Genomic DNA, 16,932 nt, shown 5'->3' on the forward strand with positions numbered 1-16,932 from the left:
AGAAGCAAACGATTGAAGGATTTTCTCATCAAGAATCAAAACTTCAAGATGTAAAGTTGTGTTTATCCAGTCGAAATATTTTTGAGTTCAACAATATTTTGATTTTGTCCAAATTTTTGTAGACAAGAACTGGATTCAACTCCCTGGGGGCTGTTTATATTAACATATTACAACAGAGATGAAGAACATTTAAGAGAAGGTAATATAGAAGTCTAGGCATCTACAGGCTGGTTGGTTTAAGGTTTAAGTGGCCACTTTTCACACTGTGTAACATTCACCATTCTTCCTGTATTTAAATATCTTTATTCCTTCAATTCTTTCATCTGTTGATGTTTGTGAAGTTTCAGCTCTTTAACTCAGGCAACGCCTGAAAATGTTATTTTTTCCATTTCTATACTTCTTCATGGACAAGGTGGATTTATCAACTATATTTTGAGTTTGTCCAAATTTTTGTATACAAGGACTGAATTCAATTCCCTGGGGAGCTGTTTAACTTCACAAACATCAACAGATGAAAGAATTGAAGGAATATATATGTTCAAACATGGGCAGAATGGTGAATGATCCATAGTGTGTAAAGTGGCCACTTAAACCAGCCATTGACAGGTCATAAGCCCTGTAGATGCCTAACTTCCATATTACCTTCTCTTAAATGTTCTTCATCTCTGTTGTAATATGTTAATATTTTTGAGTTGTTTAATTTTTACAGCAATTTGTATTAGAAATGCGCCGATAAACTTTTATTTATAATAATTTATTTATATAATTTATATAAAATAGATAAGTATCTACCATTGACATTTTACAAGGTTAAAGATCTGGGAATAACATTAATTTGTGAGTTCCCTGACATTTCATGATCAGATAGAAACAGTTTTTAATAGTTCTTTGAAGATGTTAGAATTCAAATTTATTTCAACAGAGAGGGAAAATTTTTGAGAAGACGTGGGCAGAATGGTGAATGTTACACAGTGAGTAAAGTGGCCACTTAAACCAGCCAATGACAGGTCATAAGCCCTGTAAATGCCTAGACTTTCATATCCCCTTCTCAAAAATTTTCCCTCTCTGTTGAAATAAATTTAAATATGAACAACTCCCTAGGGAGGAAATCCAACCAGTCTGCAAGCATTTGGACATAATCAAACATTGTTGAATTACTACCTGGTAAAGAAGAAGTATAAAAATTGGAAAATTGTTTTCAGGCGTTGCCTAGTAGGTGATTTGGTTCAGCCGGATGAATCTCACCCACGTGATAAAGGTTTAAGCTCTTTTACTTCACAAAAGTCAACAGATGGAAGATTTGAGGAAATGTGGATGTTCAAACATGGGCAGAATGGTGAATGTTACACAGTGTGTAAAGTGGCCACTTAAACCAGCCAATGACAGGTCATAAGCCCTGTAAATGCCTAGTCTTCCATATCCCCTTCTCAAAAAATTTCCCTCTCTGTTGAAATAAATTTAAATATGAACAACTCCCTAATGAGGAAATCCAGCCAGTCTGCAGACATGTTAGAATTCGTCCAGCGTACTGCCAGGGTTTTTGGTGATACACGGTTCTGAGAACTCGTTATAACTCGTCGGTGCGAAGTAGACTCGGGAGTGGCTTGATAATTTGAGGAACGTGAGAGATAAAATACTCTTTTTTTGTTTATGCGGTCTTCAAAAAACATTTTTCAAGTCTGTTGACAATTCTCAGGAAATTGTTGACAGGAATTAGGCGTGAAAGGTAAGGCCTGTAAATGCCTAGACTTCCATATTCCTTCTCTAAAATTTTGTTCATTCCTGTTGTGATTTGTTAATGTTAATGACTCCCTAGGGGTAAAGTCCAGTATATCGTGCAGCGAAATCGAAATGGCAGTGGGCAGGACACTTGGCGAGGCAAAATGATGGCAGGTGGACACCCGGAATAATAAAGTTTAGACCATGGGCAAACAAACGAAGTGTTGGAAGGCCACAGAAAAGATGGGTCGACGACATTGCCTCTATTGCCGGTAAAACGTGGATGATGAAAGCGGGTGATAGGAAGGAATGGAGACGTTTGGAAGAAGCCTTTATCCAGCAGTGGAGAGAATAAGGCTGCAAAAGAAGGTCCAAGAAGTTTGAAAATTGGAAAACTCGTTAATTTATCTTTTCAATTGGACAACAACAAAAGTACAAATTAATCAAAATATTTATTGGGGAAACATATCAGGCAGGGCTGGTATTCTGAATCTTCTCTACCCCCTTGGCAAGTTGTTATTTTTATTTTAAGGATTTTTATTTTTTGGATGCGACGGCGCTTTGCTTCATATAATTACCTCACTGATCAGTGAAATATAGAATATTCCAAATATTCGTAGTTTTTTAATGCGTTTCAAGTTATTTTTTTGTGCATCCGTTGGGAGTTCTGGCGGTTCAGTAATTTTTGAATTTATTTAAAATGAAACACAGCTTTTTTTTACCACACATAAGAGTTTAATATATTAAAACACAACTAGTTTAAGGTATTCTGAATTACCCATCATCAGGTGTAAACAAAACTAAAATAAACACTAAAGCTAGGGTTTCCTAGGACAGCGGTGCCCGTAGTTTAACGGCCGTAGTGAACGGTGATGCAGTAGACAGCCGTCGTAACGGTGACTAGAGTGTGGTTTCCGAGGTAAACGGTGTTAAATGGTGTTGATAACACCGTTTTCCTAGGAAACCACACTCTAGTCACCGTTACGACGGCTGTCTACTGCATCACCGTTCACTACGGCCGTTAAACTACGGGCACCGCTGTCCTAGGAAACCCTAGCTTTACACATAGTATTACTTAGTTATGTATACCGCCAGAGACACAATATTCCAATGTCATCATCTGTAAATAAATTATCAGTTAGAGCTCTACTTTGAAACAACTTATTTTGTCAGCATGCGTCGCACTCCGAGTATAAACACAAATTGGTACATGATTACAACACCAGGTTTACTAATATGGAAGGGCTAGCTGTTCCTCGATGTTGTAATAAATATGGCAAAAGGACACTGCAATCCAGTATTAAAAAAGTGAATTAAATACAGGAGTGAGGCGTATGCTCAAATTATGGCAAAAGGAAAAAAGGTTTTTTGTATAAATGATAGTTAGTCTTTATTATTTATATTTGGATAATTTATATAGCGCCGTTTTTGTAAAAATCACCTCAAGGGCGCTGTACAATAAATAAATATCCCAGCACGTCTTGCAGCTACAGAGCGCATGGACGGTTAGGATTCTTGTTTCTTGTCTCCAGTTATGATATATAGGAGCTAGATTACACGTCTTGCAGCTACAGAGCGCATGGACAATAAGAAATCTAGCCCCTATTTACATTTCTGTTTTTTTTATTTGACAATGGAGTTTAGAGTTTGAGTGATATTTTAAAAAAATGAAATAAAAACAAATTTATAAAAATAGAAGTTAGATAACAACAAATCTTGCAGCTACTGAGCGCATGGACGGTTGGAATGAGGAATTCCAGCCCAACCCGGAATTAAATTTTAAAAATGTTTTCGTGTACACCGTGAATATTTAAAAATTTTGAAGAAGGATGAAATATCAAAAAAACGCACGCAAAAATAAATGAAAAATGATAAAAATAGTATTCATATTAAAATCGTAAATAATGACGTCACTCCTTATATCTACGTGTAGTATTTCCGGTTTCCGCTTTAAGCCTCCGCAACGTTTTGACCATAGAAAAAAAGAGTATAATTTGTATAATTTGACATTTCAACCAGAGATTATGTAAGTTTTCTAGGTTTTTCTAAATAGAAACGTTCGTAAAAACAACCATAACATAGAAATGAGCAAATTACGATCAACTTAATGAAGTAATCAAGGCAATATTCCATAGATTCTTGTCAGGTCAATGAAAGTAAGAACGCCAACCGTTTCATGACGTCACTACTGAAAAGTGACACACTGATTACAGTCATTTGGCGCATTTTGATAAATGTAACTTTAAAAAATCATATCTTTGTAAATAACGCACAAAAAAAAAATTTGCTAAGTTAAATAGTACGCTAATAGAAAATAAATAAATTAGAAAACAGTGGAATTCCTCATTCTAGACCTCATTTACTAAATTTGGATATTTGATAGTTGATAACATTTACCAATTGAAGCTAGATTACTAATCGTCTTGCAGCTACAAAGTGCACGGACGAGTAAATTCTGGCAACTTAAAATTATCAAAAAATTTACAAAAACAAACATTGAGCATAATAGTAAATTTGTAAAGTGTTCGTGCTAAAGAGTAAAAAATAAAAAACTTAACAGATAAAGCACTTCAACACCATGGATAGCATAACAGATAAAAATATTCGAAGGGTAGCTTTCGTAGAGAATGTACGAGTATATGGTATAATATACAGGGTGTTATTTAAACCCTGTCACATCCGAAACCACGATGATCAGTGTGACCAAGAAGACATATTGGCACATTAAAATAAATTTATAGAACAAATAAAATTTACAAAAATAAAATATTAAAATAAACAAATGGTTGCTTACTTCTGCACGAGAGAAGCGAGGAGAGGGGAGGGGGGAGTCTGATACACTGTCAACCACATGGCCACGCCCCCTCGCTTCTTCCCTGCAGAAGTAAGCAACCATTAGTATTTTTAAATATTTTATTTTTTAAAAATTTCTGCGTTCTAAATATTGTTTTAAATAAACTTATGTGTATTCTTGCACATACTGATCATCGTGGTTTCGGATATGACAGGGTTTAAAGAAGTTGGTTTAGGGTTTTTTTTTGTCTTAATCGATATCGGATCGATAACTTTGTACGAAGGTGCTACATTTGGGTTTGGATCCAAAGAGGCGGAAATTGGCACGATCCCTTCACATGGTGGTTCTCCGGGTTCTCCACATGGAAGTGACATCACGCTCTACATTTAAAAAAAAAAAAGTATTTAATTTTTTTATTTATTTTACAGAAACAAACAGTCGACAATGATATAATAACATAAAAAAGATACGGTTTAAAAACAGACCAGCGAAGTTTCTAAATAAAAATCATTCACATTAAATTGTGGTACAACTCAACGGCGTGTTTATATGTATTTGTATGAGAGTAAGTGCAAAGGTGTGTTTGCGTGTATTTGTGTGGAAGTAAGTGTTTAGGTGTGAGTAAGTGTGAGCATCATTCAATAGCAAGTGGGATCGTATCGCAGCCGGAAAGAATGAGTCTTAATTTATTTTTAAAGTTAACAAATTACAACACGGATGGAGAATACCTTAAATAAGGTAAAATGGAAGTTTAGGGATTTACAGAGCTTATGACCTGTCATTGGCTAGTTTAAGTGGCCACTTTACACACTGTGTATCATTCACCATTCTCTCCATATTTGAACATCTATATTCCTTCAATTTTTTCATCTGTTGATGTTTGTGAAGTTAAAGAGCTGAAACCTTTATTTATGCAGGTGAGATTCATATAATTGATTTGGTTTCGGATGTGACAGGGCTTAAAGAACATCCTTTACAATGCTTTTCAAATAAAATTATGATCAATGTAGGTTTAGTATGAAAAATTGAAGCAACATGCAAGGACCTGCTGACGAGTTGTATGCTTAGAATTCAGCAAGACTTTAATTTTAAGACTTTTGTGTAAAATAAAATTAATTAATCTTATGTGATGAAATTTACAGTGTTAGATTTTAAATAACTTCAAAATGTTTTTCCACGAAGTAAATGCTGAAATAATATGATCAGCAGTTTTTCGTCTATTCGGTTCCAGTCGTCGGCGCACTATCTTCATCTGCATCGGCTTTGGTGACGGAACTGGCAGCCGCGGCTGAAGCGGCCGCCGATCCGCTGGTCCTCGACTTGACAACGGCCTCGCTTTTGCTCGTGGCTTTTGCAACAAGCAATCCTTTCTTGTTGGTTTTCACCACCGCTTTGCTTGACGCGGTGGCCTCCGCATCTCCGTCGGCGCTGGCGGCGGCGCTGGCGGAAACCGAATCGATCCTTTGTGCCTCGTCAGCCTGCACCCCGCTTTTGCTCACGCTTTTGCTGTTCGCTGTACTTACCAAATCTCCGTTGTTATTTAACTTTGTGACGCTTTTGCTCGTGGTCTTACTTTGTACGTCATCATCCGGGTTCGAAAGGTCTTTTCCTTTTTCTAAGACGGTACTTGTAGATTTAGACATTACTTCTCCATTTGCGTGTATCTTTGTTACAACTTTAGATTCAATTTCAGTGTCGGCGTCTCCGCCTTTCGTTATTGCTCTGCTGACTGTGACACCTTTTTTGTTTATTTTGGTAGTAGTTTCCGTTTCTAGTCCAGTAATCGGATCGATGGTTCTGGAAACACAAGGAGTTGGTTTAGGGTTTTTTTTTGTCTTATTTGGTTTCGGTGTGTTTGTTTTCGCAGCACGCGCTTTTGATGGGTTTATGGGTGGATCGATAACTTCGTACGAAGGTGCTACATTTGGGTTTGGGTCCAAAGAGGCAGAAATTGGCACGATCCCTTCACATGGTGGTTCTCCGGGTTCTCCACATGGAAGTGACATCACGCTCTACATTTAAAAAAAAAAGTTTTTTTATTTTTTTATTTTTTTATTTATTTTACAGAAACAAACAGTCGACAATGATATAATAACATAAAAAAGATACGGTTTAAAAACAGACCAGCGAAGTTTCTAAATAAAAATCAGATATATTAAATTGTGGTACAACTCAACGGTGTGTTTATATGTATTTGTATGAGAGTAAGTGCAAAGGTGTATTTGTGTGGATGTAAGTGTTTAGGTGTGTGTAAGTGTGAGCATCATTGAATAGCAAGTGGGATCGTATCGCAGCCAGAAATAATGAGTATTAATTTATTTTTAAAGTTAACAAATTACAACAGGGATGGAGAATACCTTAAATAAGGGAAAATTGAAGTTTAGGGATTTACAGAGCTTATGACCTGTCATTGGTTAGTTTAAGTGGCCACTTTACACACTGTGTAACATTCACCATTCTGCCCATATTTAAACATTTACATTCCTTCAATTCTTTCATCTGTTGATGTTTGTGAAGTTAAAGAGCTGAAACCTTTATTTATGCGGATGAGATTCATATAATTGAATTATTTCACCTACATACTAGACAACGCCTGAAAATAATTTTTCAATTTGTAAACTTCTTCTTGGACCAGTTGGTTTCATTACAATCTTTGAGTTTGTCCAAATGTATGTGGACAAAACACTGGATTTCACCCCCTCGGGAGTCATTAAGATTAACAAATTACAACAGAGATGGAGAATACCTTAAATAAGGCAATATAGAAGTCTAGGCATTTACAGGGCTTATGACCTGTCATTGTCTGGTTTAAGTGTGTAACACACTGTGTAACATTCATCATTTTGCCTATGTTTAAACATCTATATTTCTTCAATTCATCCATTTGTTGATATAGTGAAGTTAAAAAGCTGAAACCTTTATTGTTGTAAAGAGATTTATCTGACTGAATTATTTCACATACTAGGCAACGCCTGAAAATAATTTTTCAATTTTTAACTTCTTGGACCAGTTGGTTTCATTACAATATTTGAGTTCGTCCAAATGTTTGTGTGCAAAAAACTGGATTTTACCCCATCGGGAGTCATTAAGATTAACAAATTACAACAGGGATGGAGAATTAAGAATAGAGAAGGTTTAGTGGGTTTCATTATTTTTCCTTTAATATTTTCCTGTTCAAACTAAATACAAAAAAAAATTAAAGGGCATGTTAAATATAATCTAAGTAACAATATTTGATTATGTCCAAATGCTTGCAGACTGGCTGGATTTCCTCCCTAGGGAGTTGTTCATATTTAAATTTATTTCAACAGAGAGGGAAAGAGTTTTCGTGAAGAAATTTGGAAGTCTAGGCATTTACAGGGCTTATGACCTGTCATTGGCTGGTTTAAGTGGCCACTTTACACACTGTGTAACATTCACCATTCTGCCCATGTTTGAACATCCACATTTCCTCAACTCTTCCATCTGTTGACTTTTGTGAAGTGAAAGAGCTGAAACCTTTATCACGTGGGTGAGATTCATCCGGCTGAACCAAATCACCTACTAGGCAACGCGTGGAAACAATTTTCCAATTTTTATACTTCTTCTTTTACCAGGTAGTAATTCATTAATTCATAATTAGTAGCTGTTGAAATAAATTTAAATATGAACAACTCCCTAGGGAGGAAATCCAGCCAGTCTGCAAGCATTTGGACATAATCAAATATCTCTGTTGAAATAAATTTAAATAATCTAAGTAATCTAAATATAATCAAGATGACACAAAATCATTATAGTTTGAGCAAAAACGATAGAGGAAAGAGTGTTGTGCATAGTTAGTGCTACAGACTGGCAGATGGAATAGATACTTATTTATAATTTCTTATTTTTTATTTTAATGTATTAGTCAAAATAAAGGTCTTTATTTATTAATTTAAATATTTTAAGTAAGGAATCAGGAAGAGGTGGACATCTTTACATCGTATTTGACGTCCATGTATACAGCGAAACTATGTAGCAGCATGTAATAAATTAAGGGTTACGTATAATAATTCATACAGGCAATTATTTGGACTGCCTAAGTACTGCAGTGCCTCCGAAATGTTTACAGCTGGACGGGTAAACACCTTCGCCAAATATTCGCCAAAGAGCCTGTGTGAAGGAAGTGAAACGAAGTGAAACGAAGTGAAATGAAGTGAAATGAAGTGAAATGAAGTGAAATGTAATGTAAAAAAATTTATTACCCTGGCAACACTAACGAAATGTCCATTTTGTTCCTTCGACAATCTGACAGATGGAAAAATAATTAAATTTTTAAGTAATGCGTTTGTGACAAACACATTCATTTGATAATTACCCATGAAATGTGATTGCATTCTGTTTCTTTAAGATCCTAGCAGTATTTCTACACTTTAAAAGGACACAACACGGCACGGTTAAATTCGAATCAGGGGTTGCGTACTGAGCGACGTCTACAAAGAAACTAATAGGTCAAAACGTAAACCTACTCATTTATGAGTGGTTAAGCCGCCTTCTGTTTGATGTGCGTATGCGGTTTCTGGACTATTCTTAATTCTATGCGTTGAGTCTTTATTACCTCCTCTAAAATTATTTCCATCTCTTTCAACTTTAAAAATAATCAAAACACATGACTTACAGATAACGTAATGAGTAACAAAAGATGGAACTGAATATATTTTGAAATCATTTTTTCAGATCACTTTTTAAAGTGCGTCCTTTGGTTGAACTTGAAAGAATGATTTGAAAATGCCATTTGTAAATACAATTTATTGTCGGTATTATAAATTAATTTATTCCAAGTCTGCACTATTTATCTTATACCCACTTACATGCCGACAATAAATTATATTTGTACACATTTCGAAAAGAGCAACATTTGCCTGTAATACTTAACAGGTGAGTTTCTCACTACGAAAACGCGTGTACTCGTGTGTATCAACGTATGTTACGGACACTTTTTTCTCATAGAATCCACTTGTGGACACAATTTGTTGATTGAATCGGCAATCACTTCGTAACAATTTATTATTTTACTTGAAAGACTTCCATTCCGTGTGCCATCTAGACCGACAAGACAAATCTTCTGTTTTACACTGAAAACGCGCCAGCAAACTATTTTAAACAATCTACAATACCCAGAATAAGCGACCAATATAACAATACATTTACCGAGGCTGATATTTTTTGTGACAATGTATGTAAATTTAAGTAAAAAATTATAGAAATTTTGAGAGAAGCAGACATTTAACCATATTATTTTATACATATTTTTTCATTTCGTTTCTTTTACATTTACTATATTAATTATAATAATTAAAATACATTATAGTTTTATTCCACTTTTATTTATAATTTTTTTACCAGTGACCGGGTTTTGTCGTGGCCGACATCGTCAGACTTATATAGTTATATTTCATATTATATATTACATTATGAATTGTTCACTGCTGTGATTATTTCTGTAAAACTTTTTATTTTTAAAAGGTTCTTTGAACCGTTGATATATAAATAAATGAAGAATTTTGAATCAGTCAAAATAATGAAACTCTTGCATATATCCTTGGTTAGAAGCTAATTAGAGTACATCTCTACTATATGTTCCCCTTTTTACAAAATTCATATAAATAATGTTGAAAGGGTCCAACGAAAAATTTAATGGTTCATTAACTTCAAACTGCATATTCCTGTAAAACAAATCATATGTCACTCACTGCCAGAAGTGTTTGCAAAATTAACTGCACTCAGCGGTCTATGTGGAGAGAAACATAAGAAGAAGAAGAAGAACTATTTTATTATTTATTACATTTCTTTTTTAAATTGTTGTGAACACCTGAGATCTAAGCACGAGACAATTTGTATTAAACAGGCGGCCGGAGCAGAGACGTCAAAAAGTAAAATGTAGATGCCCCATATTAAGGGGTATCCGAATCATCCCCATGTATGTTCCGCGATTTTGCGTAGTTCTCGAGATATTTTTTATTTATTTAAATTTCATTGATAAACCCTTACGCGTTACATACATTCAAAAAAATATGTTTACTTTTGAAATTCACATTCTACTGTTAATAATAATATTTTTAACATCTTTTGTAAAGGTTGTCTGAGTTTTTGTTCAGTTTTGTCTCGTAGTTTATTGTTAAATTTCAGTCCATGGTTTATAAGTCTCGATTGTCCCTTTCTCGTTTTAAAAGGTTGGATATGATATTTTTCTGATATTCTCGTATTGTGTTCATGTTTACTACAGTTTTTTTCAAGTTTTGATTCTTCGTCTACAATTACATCAGTGGCTAATTTATGAATAAATTTTAAGGATTCTAGTTCTAAACTCAAAGTTCAGTCACATTTAATTGTTTAGTTTGTTTAAAAAGTTCTCAAGTTGCTGTTAGATAGGGAAGGTCATATACTAACTTTAATATTTTATTTTACTGTCTTTGTAGTCTGTTTATATCACTTTGATTTCCTGTTCCCCGTAGTAGTTGCATATAACATATTTTAGTTTTCACGTAGGCTTCATACATTGATTTTTTTTCCTTTATTGGAACAAAGTTTTTGATTTAAAAAAAAGTCTCGATAAAGTCGCCACATTGCTAATTAAATTGTTGATATGAATTGTCCATGTCAATTGTCTGTCTATTGTTAGTCCTAAGTATTTAACATGTTTAATTTTAGCTAGTCGTTCATTATTTATGTAAGCATCTACTTTGTGTCATTTTTTTCTAGATTAAAAATGGATAATATTGCATTTTTTTTCATTAAGTGTAAGTAAGTTTGTGTTTGTCCATTTAGTCGACATAATCAGGACTTCGTTTATGTCAATGTTTGTTAATACGTCTGTTTGATTTTTATAGAATAGTCCAATGTCTTTGGCGTACAAAATATTTTTTTCTTTAAAATTATACAGTGATAAGTCATTAATATATTAAATATATAATAGTGGACCCAAAATATGATTTTTTAAATGGGTTCTTAAAAGTTTTCTACTGTTTTCTGGAAGGTTATTTTGGGATTTTTTTTATTGTTCTATTAGGCATAAAATAATCAGCGTAGTAACATTTATGAAAGCTACAATTTTTTTTATCTTAAATACAGAATTTAAGTCCGAGCAAATCGGACCTGAACTTTCAACTTAAAATTAAAAATCTAAAAAGGCAATTTCTTAGTTTTTACCTAACTTTTTGAAAACTGCGCTAGACTCTAAGCTTTTGTAATAATACAAAAAAGTAGTTCTTAACAGGCTTTGCTGGAGTCAGCCTTCAAAGATACTGAAGATGGAAAATTCCTCAGGATAATTACGACAGAAAGTATTTAAATTAACCAAAAATAACCGTTAGAGAAAATGTGACTTACCTAGGACTCACAATGGACAGACAATTAAAATGGACAAAACACGTAGACGGACTCACTAAAGTAATGGCATCACTACATAGCCTCTTCTACAAAATTAAAGATTTTATACCGAGAAAGGAAAAAATTATGATGTACGAAGCCTATGTCAAAAGTAAATTGAGTTACATGATCGCCTTCTGGGGAACTGGTAACAAGACAGACATAACAAGAATACAAAGACAACAAAATAAAATTCTTAAACTTACATACAACCTACCCTACCTGACCTCTACGACTGAACTGTACAAAAAAACACACCAGTTTGACATAAACTACTTGACTAAAATTGAGATCTTAAAAATTGTGCACAAAATAACACTGGGAAACATACAAAACAACGACATAATATTACCCAAAAATGCTGACATACACAAATATAACACCAGACAACAACAACACTATCATATTTCAATTTTGCTTTTTCAAAAGCAAAGACAAACACAGGACAGTCAAAAATACTACATAATGGACTTAAACACTACAACGACCTACCTTACTACTTGAAAACTTTTACTGGAGACAAATTTAAAATCAATCTGAAAAAGCACATGATGACTGAACTAACTAGACTAGACGAGACATAAAATGACTAGACAATATTAAATTTCTAATGTAACCCTAAAGGGTTTTTTAAAATTGTAAATAAATAAATAAATAAAAAAATGGCGACACGAGTAGCAGTAAACACAAGGAATTGAGCAACTTAGTATCTTTGAAGGCTGGTTTCAGCGAATAATAGCGTGTTAAGTACTATTTTAGTTCAAAAATGGACTAGATTTGTTTCGAAAAAGCTTAAGTGTGCCAACAACGAACTTTCGTCAAAATATATTTAAACATATCAGCTTTAAGCTGCTCGTTTAAAATTAATATAATAATAATAATAATTCTTGTCATATATATACTTGTTTTACCAATCTTTCATTATTTATTCATTCTACATGACCAGACCATCTCGGGAGACCCTGTCTTAATCTTATCAATGAACTCTTAAAATACTGTGGTAAATAATTCCTTTGCGTGCGGTGATGTAACATCGTGTTACCACTAGTAAAAGACGGAATATTCTGAAGTTCAGACGTTTGAAAAAAAAACATAGAGACATACTGTTTAATAATTCCTTTTCCAAAATTTATGCAAATAAACATATAATTTAGCCCTGTTATAGCAAAATAAATAAAAATCATAACTACGCCGCTCATATTACGCGCGTGCGTCCCCCATCACTGTCATCAACCGACTGAAGACGGAGTCTGATTTACACAACACCCGCCACAGAACAGAGTCTCTGTTTTCCTTGTTATGAGTTTTATCTTCATGCTCTCTTTTATACATACGTGTTGCTGAATTAACGGACATTTATTCTTCGCGTAGAAAGGATAAATATTTTTTGTATGTACATCCAGCATAGCTATACAAATTTATATGAAGTGTATATTAAATGTAGTAGATTACACTTTTTTTTAAAGCGAATCAACATTATATTGATATAATATTTAAATTAAATTCTATTTTTTTTTTCCTACTCCACCACAAAATAATAATTTTAATATTATGTTCAACGCCAAAATACAAAAATCTCATCTGTGCTGCGCGGCGCGGTGCGGCGTTTGCATCGCATCTTAACTACATGGAAAATAATGTATTGGTATGCTTCAATTGCTTCCGTTGCCTAGAGGGAGTTTAAGTCTGCGCCTGCGCCAGGACTGCGCGTTCAGTACGGCGCTGGAACGGAATTACGAATTCGCTTCCACCGCGATCGTTCTTCAAATCGATACCCAGCCAGCCGGTTGCAAGTACTTGCCGCCGCCGATCAGTACGCGCATGTCAGCGCTGGTAAATGGATGTGTTGGTGGGCTGCGTTGTTTTTTAACATTTTTTTATAAAGCAATTATAAATTTCTTCCGCAATTTATCGCGACCATAAATAAAATTATTATTGCATTATTTGTTTATAGTGATCTAAATGTTAGGTATTATGACTGATAGTTAATTTATTTAACATGCTGTTTTATAAACATTATTTGTTTAAATTTGTTTTCCAATAAATGGTCCCATAGGTTCTATGAGCGGACCGCGCATGGTCGATTGCCTTAAAATAACAGCATTAATAATTATAAAAAAAGACTACGTTACCTGTACTCCTAAATTATTCTCAATGATTCTAATCGAAAACATGCAGACTCAATGTTCAAACATATCTAAGTTATACATTACTGCATAATGAGGGCAGTGAATTAAAAATTAGAATTTTCCTAAGAAGAGTTTCATTAAGAAGAATTTATCTATGACAATAGCTTAACCCTATTACGTCCACCCTAAAAGATCTGCTACATACCGATAATCGGTGTATAAAAGTGATATCAAACATGTTTATCACTCGGCGACTAGTTTATTATATTGTATACGTACGAAGGCGGATCAAAAGTGAAGCTACCTAAGTAGGAAAAAAACTTCTTTTTTTTTCAAAAACCATTTATTTCTCATCATAGTCTTCTTTTACTTCGAGACACTTAGTAAGACGATATTCAAACTTTTTTATACCATCTGAATAGAACGATTTTGGGAACCTCTCAAAATACGCGTTAGTTTCGGTAATCACTTTTTCGTTTGAGCTGAATCTTTTTCCTGCGAGCCATTATTTCAAATTTGGAAACAGGAAAAAGTCACTAAGAGCTAAATCTGGACTATAAGGTGGATGATCAACCAATTTGAAGTGTATTTCACGTAATTTTAGCATCGTATCTAATGCTGTGTGAACCGGTGCGTTGTCTTGAAGAAAGAGCACTTTTTCTTCTTTAAATGTGGTCGTTTTTCCTTGATTGCATCATTCGATTGATCCAATAATACATGATAATACTTTCCTGTGATTGTGGATCCTTTTTCAAGATAATTGATGAGCTATATTCCGAGTGCATCCCAAAATGTGGCCATAACCTTGTCAGCCGATTTCACTGCCATTGCCTTCTTCGGAGCACTTCCACCAGCTTCCACCCATTGTTTTGATTGATTTTTGGTTTCAGGTGTATAGTGGTGCACCAACGTTTTATCAAAAATTATTAATTGATGCCAAAAATCAACAGGATTATGCTTTTTAATGTCCAAACACTGCTGTAAAGTGGTCTCTCGAACTCGTTTTTGTTCGACACTGAGCAAACGCGGCACCCATCTTGCCCATAGCTTTTTTATATGCAAATGTTCATGCAAAATGTTGAACACAAGTTTATATGAGATGTTTACCATTTCAACAATCTTATTCAACTTTATTTGGTGATCATTCATAACTATATCGAGGATTGTCTTGATATTTTCTTCAGTAACCACCTCCTTTGGTCTTCCTGTTGATGGTATTGTTGCAGTGCTTGTTCGGCCGCGTTTAAATTCAGCAATCCAATATTTTACCATGTAATCTGACGGAACAGACTCATCGTAATGTTTATCGAACTTTTTTTTGTCTATTTTGCGTGTTTAAGTGTTTAATCACTGCACGAAATTCGCTTTTTTCAATTTTGCAAGAAACACAAAAGTTGTTTACTTCAAACGACTACAACAAATAAACTAATCGATGAATTTGGGTGACATTTTAACAGCTGCCGTTTGACAGATTGCAATTTGGAAAAAAACATATTTTTTGTATTTGTGCTGCCATCTAGCGATAGGTAGCTTCATTATTAATCCTTCCTCGTACAAGCCATTATATTTTATTTTTAAAAGTCGCCACCAGGGTTAAAATTTTCGATAAAATTTGAAACGAAAAATTGGTTGCACGTATTCTATCATAGAGGAAAAGTTATTATACCTCTAGGCAAACAGCGTACTAAATTCGGCGAACGCGCATTTGCGGTCGCAGGCCCTACGGCATGAAATTCTCTCCCAGCAGAGGTGCGAAACTGTGAGAGTGAGGTGATGTTTAGGAAAAAACTTAAAACCCTCTTGTTCTCTAAATCAAATGATGTAAATACATAAATCCGTAGCGTGTGGTGACGAAATACATTGTTTTTCTTAAATTACAAATTGAAAAAGTTAAAATTAAATTTATTTCTTTATACAATCAATTTGTAAAGCGCCCTTGAGGTATTAAATTGAGAAAATGGCGCTATATAGGTTATCCATTATAATAAAAAAATAAAAGTTCAAAGTGTGATTTCTTTATAATAAAATAAATAAAACAACTTTGTTTTTAACCACTAATTATAATGATTTTTTTTAAGGTTTAAAATTATAATTTTTTCTTCAACTTTTATTATTATATAAAACGATGTTCAAAAGAATCGCTATTTCTTGTATATTTTAATCTTTTAATGCCCGATATTGTCCACATAAATTAAAATATGAAATAAAAACTAAAGAAAAATAACTGAAAAATTATTTTTTTTACCAGTATTTGCATAAAAAAACACACATAAAATATGTTTAAGGAATACTTGTTTTCAATGTTTTAAGTATGCCAGGGCCAGGGGCCCAAACATTTGTCCTAAAACAAAGCGACTCGTATTTGTAATATCTTTGGAAAATAAAAATAAGTCCGTCAAATTTGTTTCTTACCAAAAAATACCGTAAAATATCGAAAAATACCGTATTTTACCAAAATCTGGTAAAATTCCCGTAAAATACCGCGATAATTTTACCGCTTTGCATCTCTATTCAGACATCGGAAAACGCACAAAGATTTGATTCGACAGATCGCTTCTGATAGAATTCATATTAATGACGGTAATTTGAGGCTTTATTATTTTAAACAACTGATCAGTGACTACATTCTCCAATATTCATTTTGTAAATAGCCCAATGGGCATTTTTAAGGACATATTTTTGATGGAAAATTATTGTAAAGGAATGTGGAAATACACAATAGTATATAGTAGACTCGGTGGGAGTGGAAGCGGGAGAGAGGTGTTTATAATTTAATTTGATTCAGTGATCCTTTGAAAGAAGCCAACTTGTTATCAAAGAAATCAAGACTGGTATGTTTGTTGGCAGACCTAAGAATTCTGGGCATAGGGGAATGAAAACCATAGTTAGTTCTATGGTTATCGC

General features: G+C 33.9%; 1 protein-coding gene across 3 annotated transcripts; it reads right to left on the minus strand.

The window, feature by feature from the left end:
• Positions 1 to 2,689: 2,689 nt before the first annotated feature.
• LOC148273813 (uncharacterized) lies at positions 2,690 to 9,250 on the minus strand. 3 transcript variants are annotated; one of them, XM_088238128.1, is made up of 2 exons: positions 9,150 to 9,250; positions 2,690 to 6,525 (listed from the first exon to the last, which is right to left on the minus strand). In XM_088238128.1, exons 1-2 carry the CDS (start codon positions 9,198 to 9,200, stop codon positions 5,731 to 5,733), a joined length of 846 nt encoding a protein of 281 aa, XP_088094254.1. In that variant the 5' UTR covers positions 9,201 to 9,250; the 3' UTR covers positions 2,690 to 5,730. The 3 variants fall into 3 exon arrangements, with proteins under 3 accessions (XP_088094254.1, XP_088094255.1, XP_088094256.1); XM_088238129.1 differs by lacking the exon at positions 9,150 to 9,250 and adding an exon at positions 9,001 to 9,017; XM_088238130.1 differs by lacking the exon at positions 9,150 to 9,250 and adding an exon at positions 8,850 to 8,980.
• Positions 9,251 to 16,932: the final 7,682 nt, after the last annotated feature.

Source organism: Micrasema longulum, unplaced genomic scaffold, assembly GCF_059751315.1.
Source record: "Micrasema longulum isolate JH-2025_06_02 unplaced genomic scaffold, ASM5975131v1 h1tg001828l, whole genome shotgun sequence".
NCBI lineage: Eukaryota > Metazoa > Arthropoda > Insecta > Trichoptera > Brachycentridae > Micrasema > Micrasema longulum.